Source organism: Geotrypetes seraphini, chromosome 1 (genome assembly GCF_902459505.1).
Source record: "Geotrypetes seraphini chromosome 1, aGeoSer1.1, whole genome shotgun sequence".
Lineage (NCBI taxonomy): Eukaryota > Metazoa > Chordata > Amphibia > Gymnophiona > Dermophiidae > Geotrypetes > Geotrypetes seraphini.
Window position 1 is genome coordinate 57,416,899 of NC_047084.1, and position 14,866 is coordinate 57,431,764.

At 43.7% G+C, this 14,866-nt stretch overlaps 1 protein-coding gene across 1 annotated transcript in view; it reads left to right on the forward strand.

Moving 5' to 3' along the window:
* Nucleotides 1-14,369, forward strand: part of EMB (embigin) — a 66,789-nt gene extending 52,420 nt beyond the window's left edge. Inside the window, exons 7-9 of the mRNA XM_033931594.1 lie at nt 8,176-8,209; nt 8,356-8,429; nt 14,163-14,369. Coding sequence (XP_033787485.1) covers nt 8,176-8,209; nt 8,356-8,413 — 92 coding nt within the window. The 3' untranslated portion in view covers nt 8,414-8,429; nt 14,163-14,369. The remainder of the gene's footprint in view (nt 1-8,175; nt 8,210-8,355; nt 8,430-14,162) is intronic.
* The last annotated feature ends 497 nt before the right edge of the window (nt 14,370-14,866 follow it).

Sequence of the window (14,866 nt, forward strand, 5' to 3'; positions counted from 1 at the left end):
CCGATGTTGTCGGGGGTGCCACGGGTGCCCAGGGCAGGAGGGCTTGGGTTCCCTCCTGCCCGACCGTAATCGGTGGGGTTAGTGATTGCGGGGCAGGAGAGCTTGAGCTCCCTCTTGCCCCAATGTCGGAGGGGACCGCGGTTCGATGGGGCAAGAGGGCTTGGGCTCCCTCTTGCCCCGACGTTGTCAGGGGGGGTATGATGTATCGCGGCAGGAGAGATTGGGCATCTCTCCTGCCGCGATGGTTGCGGTGGGTAGGTTGCCCGGCCGCTGAACTGATCTCACCAGCGGCCATCAGCTCACCGGCCCCTTTTTCGGCACATAGACCTGGTTTGACTTAGTCTAAGTCAAAAAGGTCTAAGTGCCGACTAAGCAACCTGTCAACTGTTTTGGTTATACGTGTTGTACGCCTAGGTGTAGGTTTAGAGGCAGGGGAAAGGCCTAAGCTGTTTTTAGATACGTCTAAAAACCAGCTTTAGTTATAGGTACTTGGACGATCAGGCTTTTTGATCATCCAAGTAGCCGTTTAGGACACTTTTTAGACGTTGTTTTTTTTATTATGAACCCCATAGTGCCTTATTAAACATGTCTTTGTACCTTAATCAAATTCTGCTGTCTAAAAAAATATAGTGGAAGTTTTATTTCACCAATCTGTTTAAGACACTGTAAATCTCAATGGAGAAAAACTCAAAATACAATTGAGATCTACAACAGTGTTTTTCAACCTTTTTAGACCCGTGGACCGGCAGAAATAAAATAATTATTTTGTGGACCGGCAAACTACTAAGACTGAAATTAAAAAAAAAACAAAGCACATTTCTGCCCCATCTCCGCAAGCTCAGGCTACACAAACCATCTGATCCCATTCGCACAAGCCTCAGTTATGATTTTATATTGAACGTATTTTATTAAAGTATAAAAAGAAACAATATTCTGTACAATTGTCATTTTATATAAATATACAGAGCAAGGACCAACAAAACCCCTGTCTCCCCTCCCCTTCACATATATCCCCACTACTATCAAGAAAACTGAACAAGCCAAATTATTACAGAATGCTACACAGAAATATCATGCTAACAGAATACTGCAGTCACACATGACGGGAATAGTGTTAGGGGAGTGCCCCCTGGTCAGAGAGAGCCCTAAGCCAGCTGGAAGCTAAAGAAACACTGTCTGGGCTTTGCAGTCCCCAGTTATGTTTCTAGCAGGATATATATTTCAAATCTGATATATTCTAATGACAAAATAGAAATAAAATTATTTTTTTTCTACCTTTTGTTGTCCTGGTTTCTGCTTTCATCTTCTTTTCCTTCCAGCATCTGCCCTGTCTCTTCAATCCAGCATCTGCCCTTTCCATCCATTGTCTGCCCTCTCCCCCTTCCATATGTATCTGACTTCTTTCTATGCCCTTCTCCCCAGCCTGTGCCTCCTCTCTCCTTTTTACATCATTCATTCCAACTTCACTGCTTTCTTCATTTTTATCTCTCCTACACCAGATCTAGCATCTTTATCCCTCTCTCATTTCTCTGCTGACCCCCTTCCCAGTATCAATCTCTCTCTACTTTCTCATTCCTTTGTCTCTCCCCTTTCCCTCATCTGATCTCTCCATTCCACCCTGACCCCCTTTCCCCTCCTGTAATCTCCCTGCCAGCTGTTTCCTTCCTTTTTTCCTTCTCCCTTCCCTCCTCCCCCTATCCAACATTAACTATCCCTTCCCTCTTCCCCTCCCAGCAGCATCTCTTCTTCTACCTCCCTCCAGGTCCAGTATCAGCTTTCCCTTTATCCAGCAGCTTCCCAGCCTCCAACAGTAGCTTCCTCCCCTTCCAGCAGCTCTCAGTACTTGCCTGCAGCAGTGATTTACTTAGGCAGCCTTGGATCCGCCGCCTCTGAGGAAAGAGGAAGTTGCCGGTGAATCACTGCCCTGGCAAGTATGAGAGCTGCTGGGAGGGGAGACAGGCACTGTTGAAGACTCCCCAGGATCTTGCTCCCATGCACGCTAACCATCTCCCTCCACTTGCACCTGTACCTGCAGCTCTCTCCCTTCTACCTGCATTTTCACACCTAACTTTGATACTAGCATTTATGTCCACCAAAGACAGTTAGACATGGAAATGGCAGTATTATGCAATTCTGCACCTAAATCCTGGGAACGGCCATGACCTGCCCATGCCCCTTGCATCACCATGCTCCCATTGTAGTTAGGTACTATGAACATTAAGCATGAGGCCCGCCAGGTACTATTTTGAGGCCCTTGGTATTATAAAGAATGATTCTTTGTGGAAAACTTCTGCCTTAAGTGTCTGGTGGTCGCATTCTGGAATGTTGCCTGCCTCACTGCTGTAACCTCATTCAAGCGCTTTCCTGCGTCTGTACACGATTGTCCTCTCCACTCCACCTCACAATCGCATACAGACACAGGAAAGCGCTTGCGTGAGGTTACAGCAGTGAGGCGGGCAACATTCCAGAACATAAGGTAACCACTTGAGGCAGTGCAGCTTATTCTTGTGTCCTGTGCTGGAGGAGGTGAGAGCTGAAGGCGGTTGCGGACACAACCACCGGACACTTAAGGCACAAGTTTTTCATAAAGAATCATTCTTTATAATACCGAGGGCTTCAAAATAGTTGGTCCAAAATCTTGTCTCTTGCAGTTGATACTTTGATAGTTTTTCACTTTCTGCATATTGCACTGCTTTCAACTGTGTATAGCTGAAATTATCAGAAGCAATTAAGGAAAGATTTATAAACTATAGTTTAAATATTTTCTTAATTGCTTTTGATAATTTCAGATAATCCACATGTTGGATTTGTAGGTACTTACCTCGTACAAAGTTGTCATTTCTTTAATAAGACATTATCTATTTTATCCCCGGACAAGCAGGCAGCATATTCTCATGTAAGGGTGACGTCACCGACGGAGCTCCAGTATGGACCTCTTTAAAAGTGCATTGCCACTTTAAGATCTTAGAAAGTTTGCGATAGCCCGAACCGCGCATGCGCAAGTGCCTTACCACTCAATGTAGGGCACGCGGTCCCTCAGTTTTCTAGTTTCCGCGGAGCTAGTAAGATGCGCTTCAGCTTTGGTTGAACTTTTTTCTCTTCGCTTGCCTTCCCGCTCTTGCAGTTTGTAAACTTTTTCTCTTAATTTCTTTGTTGTTGTTTTTCTTTTTAAAAAAAAAAAAAAAAAATAAGTATAGTTTTTTATTTTTTCCGTTGCAGGCTTTGGCCCTCTAGGGGCCTTATGGACCTTTCTAACCATAGAGTTCGATTTGTCAACAGCTGCCTTCCCGTCCATGTCACACCTGTTGACGGGGTTCAAAAAGTGTGGTCGCTGTGCTCGGCCTTTTTTATTAACCGACCCTCACTGTTGCAGTGTTTGCAGTGTCTGGGATCCGAGCACCATGCCAACATTTGCTCCCGCTGCTCATCCCTTCAGAAGTGCACCCTCAAAAACCAGATGCTTCAGCAAAGACAACTGTTCGGTGCCGCAATGGACACAGAGCCCAGCTCATCTCCGACTCTGTCCATACTGTCTGTGCCGACCAAGACGACACCGAGTGTAGACCCTCCAACGTCGGCTCTGGTGTCACAGCTCACGGTGGGTAAGCCAGCTAAGAAGCCTTCCCCCACCCCTTCTGGGTCTCAGGTCCAACCAGCAGTGAGCCAAGTCCTGTTGACCTTGAGGAGACCCGAAAAACGCTCAGCTCCGATTTCAGTGAGTGCCTCGACATTGGCCTCCTCATTCCCGGAGCGCAGAGCCGCACCGAAGATACCGGCAAAAAAGCAAGTGTTACCGGTGCATTCCATTAAGCAGCAGATTACAGAATTGCTGCATGTGGAGTTACGGAAACAGTTACAACTATTTCTTCCCGTCATGGCGACACTGGCGCCTCCAGTGCCGGTGCCAGTGCCAGCCATGTCTAAACCCTCAACAACGGCACCGACTTTTCAAGAGTCTACATTGGTGCCAAGTCCTCTGGGTACGGAACCGGTATCGGAGACGATCTGGCACTGATCTTCATCTCAGACATCTCCTGAGATGGTATCAGTCAAATCAGGCAAGGCATTAACAAAAATGAAACATCTCCAGGCCTCGACATCCAGTTCTCAGCACCGACCGCCACCAACCCGAGATTCAGATCTCGGGTGATTCTGATCAAGAACCTCTTGTATCTGATGATGAGGTTTCTTCAGATGAGGATTCTCATTTACCATCTTTTCATGAGCCTACTTTCAAATCTGACATCCTTTTCAAGATTTGTGAAGGAAATGTCTGAGTCTCTTTCTATTCCACTTGAAGCTGATTCCAAAAAATCTAAGCAGTTTTTAGATGCCTTAGATTATGACCAGCCACTAAGGAGTTTCTCAAGCTACCTCTTCACGACATCTTAAGAGAGACTTTTTATAAAAATCTTGAAACTCCTTTAACCATCCCAGAGGCTCCTCGTAAACTTGATTCACTTTATAGAGTGGTTCCCATTCCAGGGTTTGACAAATCCCAACTTCTGCATGAATCACTACTGGTGGAATCAACCCTGAAGAAATCTGCGGGAGCCAGCATCTATGCCTCAGTACCTCCTGGCAGAGAAGGGAAGACCATGGACAAGTTTGGCAAAAGACTGTTCCAGAGCACTAGGCTGGCCAACCAGTCTGGCAACTATGGTTTTCATTTCTCTTTTTATTTAAAGTACTTAGTTAACCAAGTTGCTAAATTTCATAAATATTTGCCTGACCGCAAACTCCCTGCTTTTCAGCATTTCATCTCTGACTTACTTCAACTTCGTAAGTACCTCGTCCACTCTATTTATGATACCTTTGAAATCTCCTCACATGCTTCAGCCATGTCAGTGGCCATGCGATGCCTAGCCTGGTTCAGAGTTTCGGAGCTTGATGTCAACCATTAAGATCGGTTGGCTAATGCTCCTTGCTTAGGAGATGAGCTTTTTGGAGCCTCTTTGGACACAACTACCCAAAAATTATTGGCTAGGTGGGATACTCTTGTAAAACCTAAGAAAAAAACCTATCCCTTCTTGTCCTTTCAGACAATCCTCCTACCAGATATGATTTACTGCAAAACATATGACTCCAGCTCCATCTCCAAGTAGGAGGCAGCAGCCACAACAGCAACAAGCATGTCAGCAACAACAGAAACAACAGGCTGCCCCTCCAAAATACATGCAGCCTTTTTGATGTGTTTCTTCGGAGCATAGTCAGTGTTACCACTTTGCAGCCTTTGCCTCAGCCCATCGGAGGCCATCTTCAGTTTTTCATAGGTCGATGGGAGCTCATCACCTCCGACCTCTGGGTCCTCAACATCATTCTTCAGGGTTATTCTCTCAATTTTCAAACCCTACCACCAAACTATCTGCCAAACGAGTCTGTTTTGGACCCTGCAAAGTCCTCCCTTCTTCTATAGGAGGTTCAATCCCTTCTCCTGCTGAGTGCCATCGAGGAAGTTCCCCTCAATCAGCAGAATCAGGGATTCTATTCCCATTACTTCTTGGTTCCCAAGAAGATCGGAGGACTCCGTCCCATCCTGGATCTCAGAGCAGTCAACAAATTTCTAGTCAAGGAGAAATTTAGGATGCTAACCCTCGCACTGCTTTATCCTCTCCTAGATCTCAAGGAAGCCTGCACACATATTCCAATTCATCCGGTTTCCAGGAAGTACCTTCGTTTTCAATTCAATCGATGCCATTACCAGTACTAGGTCCTTTCCTTCGGCCTGGCATCTTCTCCTATACTCTTCATGAAGTGTCTGATTGTGGTAACCGCATCTCTCAGATCACACAGCCTTCAAGTTTTTCCTTATCTGGACGACTAGTTAATCAAAGCTGTCTCATCTCAGGAAGTGGTCCAAGCAAAATCTCAGACCATTTTTTTTCTTCAGGTTCTAGGATTTGAAGTCATCTTCCCCAAATCACATCTCATTCCGACTCAACATCTGCAGTTCATTGGGGCAATCCTAGACACCACTCTCATGAGAGCGTTTCTTCTTCCAGATCGACTTCAGACTGTCCATGTAACACCATTGGCAAGACTGCATCTTCGCACTCCTCAGTGGACCCTTGCTTCTCAGTGGTCTCAAGCGACGAATCGTCTCTCCCAACATATATCTTTGACATCATCTCTTCTGCTGTCGCTTCACTGGTGGATGACCTCTTCAAGTCTCTCCAGAGGTCTCCTTTTTCACTTGCCCCCTCATCACAAGGTCATCACGACAGACGCATCCCCTTATGCTTGGGGGGTTCATATGGATGATCTTCAGACTCAGGGTCTTTGGACTGCCAGGGAGCGGAAATTTCACATCAATTTCCTGGAACTCGGAGCAATGTTTTATGCCCTCAAGGCTTTTCATTATCTACTCTGCCCTCAAGTCCTTCTCTGCACAGACAATCAAGTAGCAATGCACATAGACAAGCAAAGAGGCACAGGCTCTCTCCTGTTGTGTCAGGAGGCCCAAAAAATTTGGACTTGGGCGACAGTTCGCAATCTGTTCCTGAAGGCTGTCTACATTCAAGGGGAGAAGAATTCCCTACCAGACAACCTCAGCAGAATTCTTCAGCCTCATGAATGGACTCTCAATTCTGCAACTCTCCAGTCCATCTTTGCTCAATGGGGCACTCCTCAAATAGACTTGTTTGCAGCTCCTCACAATCACCAGTTGCCCCAGTTTTGCTCCAGACTTTACTCTCCTCTCCGTCTGGAAGCAGATGGTTTTCTCCTGGATTGGATGGGCCTGTTTGTGTATGCATTCCCTCTAATTCCTCTTATGTTGAGAACTTTGATCAAGCTCAAGAGAGAAGAAGCCACCATGATTCTCATTGCTCCTAGGCAACCTTGGTTCTCCCTTCTACTTCAACTCAGCTCCAGGAAGCCCATACCTCTTCCAGTATTTCCTACTCTGCTTACTCAGAATCAAGAATCACTTCTACATCCCAATCTGCAATATCTACACCTGACAGCTTGGTTTCTCTCAGACTGAATACATCTTTCTAAGCCTGTTCGTCAAATTCTTGATGCATCCAGGAAACCAGCCACTCAACAATGTTATCAACAAAAGTGATCCAGCTTCATTATCAGTGGATTTGGTGTTGGATTATCTGCTTCATTTCTCTGATTCTGGCCTCAAATCTACATCTGTCAGAGTCCATCTCAGTGCTATTACAGCTTTTCACGTGCTAGTCGAGGGTAAATCTCTTACTGCTCATCCTTTGGTCTCCAGATTCACGAAGGAACTTTTCAATGTGAAACCACCTCTCAAACCTCCACCTGTCATTTGGGACCTTAATGCAGTCCTTTCCAGTTTAATGAAGCCACCATTTGAACCAATGGCCCAGCTCATCTTAAGTTTATTACCTGGAAAGTGGTATTCCTTATTGCTCTCACCTCTGCCAAAAGGGTCAGTAAGTTACAAGCATAAGTAGCAGATCTACCTTTTACCATTTTTCATCATGACAAAGTGGTTATGCGTACACATCCAAAGTTTCTTCCAAAAGTTGTCACTGACTTTCACCTCAGTCAGTCAATTGTTCTACCAGTGTTTTTTCCTAAGCCTCATTCTCATCCTGGTCAAACCACTTTGCTTACTTTGAACTGTAAACGAGCTTTAACCTATTACATTGACCCACTGAGGGAACCGCGTGCCCTACGTTGGGCGGGAAGGCACTCGCGCACGCGCGGTTCGGGCTATTGCGAACTTTCTAAGATCATAAAGTGACGATGCACTTTTAAAGTAGTCCGTACCAGGGCTCTGTCGGTGACATCACCCAAACATGAGAATATCTTCCTGCTGTCCCTGGATAACACCTGTTAAGGTAAGTAACTGTGCTTTTTTTGCAGCCCTCCAAGTACCTACAAATCCAAAATGTGGCCCTGCAAAGGGTTTGAGTTGGAGACCACTGAATTATAGCAATAGTCTTTGATGGATGTATATATTTTAACTGTATGTTCTTTTGTACCCCACGCAGAATAGTAGGATGTTGCGAGATATAAATTTTAGAATAAATAAGACAATTTAGTCTTTTGAAAATTGACCAAATATACCCCTTCTTGTTTTAACTTTACACTGCATTGGATTAAAATGTAATATGAATGTTCATAATTCTAATTGTAGAGGTGGCATCTACCAGTGTGATACTATAACCACTTTTCTGTATTCTTTTTGTCACACAGAGGACAAATGTGAAACTGAGCAAACAGAACATCTGTATGTATTATCTTTCTTTTTTATAATTCGTAGTATATGCTGTTTACATACTAAGGATCTTATTCAAAAAAGAATTTTTAGAATCTTTTATTGAATAAGGCTGTGTCTGTGTCTTGATAAGTAAGATTTATTTTTGCTCTTAACAGTAAGTCAGACGACATCAATGGTGTGAAAAGTGACTCAACTCGGCAACGAAAAATTTAAGTCACTTGTACAAAAGGTAAGAACAGTGCACTGCTGCAATGAGACTCAATTGTATGTATTAGTATTGTATTAGATTAGCTTCTTTTGCAGGTAAGAAATATGCGAGCACCTGAAGCAAGCTCAAGCTCCCGTAGACTGACATCTATGATAAAGTGTTGATAGTTGAATGCCACTGCAGATGACATCACCAACAGAGAAGAGTTTCCAAGTTTATTAAAATTTTTGATAAAATGCAAATCAAGATTTCTAAGCATTTTACAAATTGTATTAAATAAGGGGAAAACACTAAACATATAAATACCGACTAAACAATACATCACAAACGTGGGGGGACCTATAATTTAAAAGTAAAGAAAACATAAAGGGTAAACTACAATGGGGAAGCAGGAGAATGAAGATTATTTAATAACCTTGGCTATTTCTAAGTCTATTGGAAGAAGTAGCTCTTTAGAGTTCCCTTAAATTTATTTAAATTTTTTCCGCCCTAATATAAAGTGGCAAGGAATTCCATATTGTAGGGGCCGTAATTGCAAATGAAGTTGCCTGAAGCGTGCTGATGATTTTCAGGGATGGTGTATAAAGAAGATGTTGAGATCAGGGTTGTGAGGGAGAGTAGAGGTGCATTAGGAAAGATGACTTAGGTTAACCCTTTTTCATGAATGTCAAGAAAAGTGGACAACCATGGCTCAATAGGGACTTTTCTAGTGAGATAGGATAAATAGTTCTTGGCCTGCAGGAGCCTTGATGTTCGAGTGAAAGAGTGGGGAGAGAGATTGAAGACACCATCGGGACACACTTTACTCAGTGGTGGCTAACTTAATGACGTGTAGTGAAGTTTTTGTGTTACTGAGTGAGAATGCAAATCAGTTGGTCAACTAATTAGCTTTAACTATTTTGAATAATAATGATTATATCTGTATGAATTTATATGTTTCACAACTCCATTATTTTAATCTACTCTCTTCCTAATTATCAAATTTCCAGTTACGGCGCCATAAGGAAGAGTGATATTTCTCCTATTTAGATTATAATAATAATAGCTTTATTTATATCCCGTCATACCTTTTCAGTTCAAGACGGTGTACAACAAGAGGTGCTGTAAGGACAGCGAGGGTACATCAGTTAGAATTGGGAAGGGGTAGAAGACAGTTGGGTAGACGGGGTGGAAGGAGGGAGGAGCGTGTAGGAAGAGGTAAAGAGTGAGCAGGATTGAAGGATCAGATATATTTGTCAAATAGGTGTGTGTTTAGTGATTTTCTGAATGAATGGTATGTTGGTGCGTTCAGGATTAGGTTGCTTAAGGTGTTGTTCCAGATCCCTGCTTGAAAGGAGAGAGTTCTGTTGAGGTATCTTTTGAATTTGCATCCTTTGGGGAAGGAAATGTGAACAGTAATGTTCTGTGAGATAGGCAGGGTTTATCCTGTAGGGTGAGGTGTTTCAGGAGTGTCTTGAAACAGAGGCAACTAAATTTGAAAATTATTTTGGCCTCGATAAGTAGCCAGTGAAGTTTCTTGTAGAATAGCTAAAGATTAGTCGAACGGCTGTATTCTGGACGAGTCTGTTTCTTGATGGTAGATTATGTTGCAGTAGTCCAGTGAGCTCAGGACCAGGGCCTGGACCAACAGTCTGAATGATGTGAAATCGAAGTAAGGTTTTAGCGTGCATAGTTTCCATAATAAGTGGAAGCATTTCTTGATTAGGATGTTGGTATGGGCTTCGAGTGTCAGTTGCTGATCTAGGGTGACTCCTAGGATTTTGATGGTAGGGTTAATTGGGAAGTTTGTTCCATTTAGGTTGATAGCCGATTCTGTTGGTTTGTTTGTTGGAGAGGTCATAAATATATTGGCCTTTTCTGGGTTTAGCTTTAGTTTGGAGTTTGTTGACCATTGTTCTACTTGGTTGATGATTGGTTTCGGTTGACAGTGTAGAGATGGGGACGATGATAGTGATATCATCTGCGTAGATGTATCATTGGAGGTTCAGTTTAAATAGTTCCTGGCCTAGGGGAGACATGTATAGGTTAAATAAAGTGGGGGATAAAGGGGAGCCTTGGGGGACACCACCAGGGTTGGTTCAAACCTGGGAGTAGGTTTGCTCGCTGGTGACTTTAGTACTGATTAGTACTGATAGTTACTAGGCAGATAGAGTTTGTGTTCTTTTGGTTCACTGTGCCCATATAGATCCCTTTCTGATTTTAGCATTTTATATTTAATGTTTGTGAAAAGTTTTGTTTGGTTTCCTATCTACTGCTCTTTTATTTTCTCTTGATACATAAGAATATATTTTAGGTTGTTTTGATATGACTGACAGGCATGGTATGAAGTTGTATATATGATTTTTTTGGGAAGGGGTGGAGTGGGGAGTAAAGAATGGAGAATATGAAGATATTTCAATAGTCAACAACAAACAGAGATAACCATTATGTCAAACTAAAAACAACAAAAAAAACAACAAACAGTTGACATGCTCAAGTCCTTTAAAAAAGTATTTATTTAAATGATGTCCAATATAGGAGACTTGGCACAGGCCGTTTTGACTATACTGACTGCATCAAGAGTCCCAAAAAGTCTGAAGCATTTGTGATAACAGGACTAATACCTATAATTCAGAAAGAAATAAAAAAACAAACAAAAATTGCATGGTGAAAGGATAAAAGTCACAATCTATACGAGTAACTATTGGGCTCATTGCAAAACACTTAGAAACACAAAGTATTATAGGTTTCTATGGTACTTTGTGTGACTAAGTGCTTTGAAAATGAGCCTCTATATGAGAAAAAAGGGAAAGCAAATGGCATGCAAATAGAAGCTTTTATCATTCAACCGTTAAATTTTGTTTGTTTGTTTTTTAATTTCTTTCTGGATTATAAGTGGAGTGGAGGAGTGGCATAGTGGTTAGAGCAGCTGCCCCAGCACCCTGAGGTTGTGAGTTCAATTCCCACTGCAGTTCTGACCTTATTGTCCCCTGTACAAAATAAGCACCTGTCTAAAATATGTACCGTATTTTCACGCATATAACGCGCGCGTTATACACGATTTTACAAACCATGCATAATTTTGCGCGTTATATGCGTGAGCGCATTGTGCAAATTTTTTTTTACATAGTTCCCCCCCGACGTCCGATTCACCCCCCCGCAAGACCGCTCTCACCCCCACCCCGAAGGACCGCTCGCACGCACCCGCACCCCCACTAGAAGGACCGCTCGCACCCGCACCCCCACCCTGAAGGACTGCTCGCACCCCCACAGCCTCCCGATCCCCCCCCATCATATAGAAGCTCCTACCGGTGTCCTGCTGCTTCCTCTTGGCGGTCCCGGCCCTTCTGTGAGCCCTGCGCCTGCGCTGCTTCCTCTTCCAGCGGTCCCGCCCTTTCTCTGACGTCAGAGCTTCTCCATGATGGGGGGGGTGGGGAGGCTGTGGGGGTGCGAGCGGTCCTTCGGGGTGCGAGTACGAGCGGTCCTTCGGGGTGGGGGTGCAAGCGGTCCTGCGGGGGGGGGGGTGAATCGGACGTCGGGGGGGGGCATCAGGCTTTCAGGGTGGGGACAGGACTTCAAGGGGGAGAGGAGAGTCGGGGCGGGCGAAAGGAGAGTCGGGGCGGGCGAAAGGAGAGTCGGGCGGCGACGGGAGAGTCGGGGCAGCATGCGCGGTATACGGGTGTGCGCGGTATATAAAAATTTCTTTACATAAATTTGTGTTCCCCGTGCGCTATACCCGTGTGCGCTTTTTACACGGGTGCGCGGTATATGAGTGAAAATACGGTAACAACCGCTACCATTTATAATTTTGGTGCTACCAGATACATACAGTTAGAATACACATTTTCGTGGATATCTTTTGTTTCATGAGAAAATCAGGGAAAATTTTTGTTGTTTAACTGCAATTATATCACTTTCTTTTCCAGAGATAAATAAAAAAAGATTTGATATCGATATGTGAGCATTTCTTAAGAAAGAACTGAATATTTCATGAAGTGTCCTAATTTTTCACATGACTCTTTGGGCTCCTTTTACAAAGATATGTTAGGGCCTTAACGCACGGAATAGCGTGCATTAAATTGCCGCGCTCGCTAGACCTTAACGCCAGCATTGAGTTGGTGTTAATTATAGAAGTGTAGCGCAGGTTTAGCGTGTTCTAAAATCCTGCGTGCGCTAAAAACGCTGGCGCACCTTAGTAAAATGAGCCCTGTATATATGTATGTATATGTGTGTATTATATATATACAGTGGAACCTTGGTTTACGAGCATAATTCGTTCCAGAAGCATGCTCGTAAACCAATTTACTGATATATCAAAGCGAGCTTCCCCATAGGCAGTAAGGGAAACTCACTTGATTTGTTCCGCCCCGAGGCCACCGGCGCTGCTCCACCTTACCTCCCATCCCCGAGGCCACTGGCGCAGCTCAACACCCCCCTGCAATTCGGCATCCCTCCCCCGCGATCTGGCATCCCCTCCTGCTTGCGTCGCCCCCCCCCTGCTGTGATCCGGCATCCCCCACTTACCCACCCAAACACAATCTCTTACCCCTATCTGGCACCGGCACCAGCACCAACGCACAGGACATGCCGGTGCCCGAAGATCCTTTCTCTTGTTTGTGCTGGGCCTTGAGCACCTGCACATGCTCAAAGCCTTCTAGTTCTCGCTCTCCGAGATTCTTGGGGAGGCCTCGCAAATTGAGTCAACGCTCGGTTTGCGAGGCACGATTTGTGAGAATGTTTTGCTTGTCTTCCAAAACACTCCCAAACCGAGGTTTGACTGTGTATATATAAATATATATATATATATATATATATATGTATTTATACACATACACTTTTATTTTCACTTGTACAACACTAATTGAAAATAAAAGTGAAGAAAGTGATTTTTCTCAAATGACCTACTAAATGAAATATTATGCAGCATTCCTCTTTCTGTAGTGTTTTAGAGGTAAATTTACCGTATTTTTTTGACCATAAAATGCACTTTTTCCACTCCCAAAAAGGGGGTGCGTTTTATGGACTGAATACACCATGCGCCCCCCTCTTCCAGCGTGGTCTCCTGCTGGACGGTTGCCTCTTTGCAGAGCGACGCACAATGCAGGAGTGTGACCTTTACGCTTCCTGCCTGGTCCCGCGCCACTCTGTGATTGGCTGCAGTCAGTTACTGCCAACTCCAGACTTCGTACCTTCTTTCTTGCGGCGCTGTATGCTTCCTGAATCAATACATTGTGCTTTGTCCCTGGCAGTGTTCAAATCCAAGCTAAAGGCCCACTGTTTTGAAACTGCTTTCAACTCTTAACTCCCACTCACTACTGTCAGATACCTATACCCACTATAATTAAATGTCCTGTCTAAATTAGATTGTAAGCTCTTCTGAGCAGGGACTGTCTATTATGTGTTAGAATGTACAGCGCTGCATACGCCTTTTGACGCTAAAGAAATAATATTAGTAGTAGCAGGCGGCTGCTGGCTGCTTCTTCGGTCTGCGGGTGGCTTCAGGCTGCAGGCGGCTGCTTTGGGCTGTTTCGGGCTTTGGGCTGCAGGCTTCCCAGCACCAGACCACCAGATGCACCTATGTGTAGAGGAGGAAAAATCAAGAAGAAAAAAATTCTGATCCATATTTTTTCTTGGTTTTCCCTCCTCTACAGGTGGGTGTGTCTTATGGTCCGGTGCGTCTTATGGTCTGAAAAAATTGGTACATTATCCTGCTTTTAAACTGTGTGTGTTTGCAAATTTCCAATATATCAACAGTGTTTATTGCTTTACATATAGGAGAGAAAGTGAAGATCCAAAAGACACAGAAACATTGTGATTGACGAAAGATTGACAACAGCAATGCCGTTTAAAACACCTCCTTTAATGTTCTGTTTTCTGTAGTCTTGAATAAAATTAATGAAGGTAACTTTTAGTGTTTACTATTTTACCTTATATTCTCTCTTTAAAATACAAACAGTATTCTATAAACACAGCAGAATACTTTGATGTTGCACGTATGTATCATATAGACACATTCACAGAATACTTGTTACTGAGTATTAGGTAAGAAAATCTATTTTACTATATAGACTTGCAAGGTTCAGCCTAGTTAATGAAATTATAAAAATATAAATAATTACATATTTCTTTGCTTTACACCAGTGAACAAAACTCTCCAGAACCCCCCCTCCCGCAACAAAAATACAAACAAACAAAAACTTAATCTGAGGAAAATTTACATATACTCATATACAAATATAAGAATAGCCTTACTGGGTCAGACCAATGGTCCATCAAGCCCAGTAGCCTGTTCTCACAGTGGCCAATCCAGGTCACTAGTACCTGGCCAAAACCCAAAGAGTAGCAATTTTCCATGCTACCGATCCAGGGCAAGCAGAGGCATGTCTTAATAACAGGCTATGGACTTTTCCTCCAGGAATTTATCTAAACTTTTCTTAAAACCAACTACGCTATCTGCTTTAACCACAACCTCTGGCAAT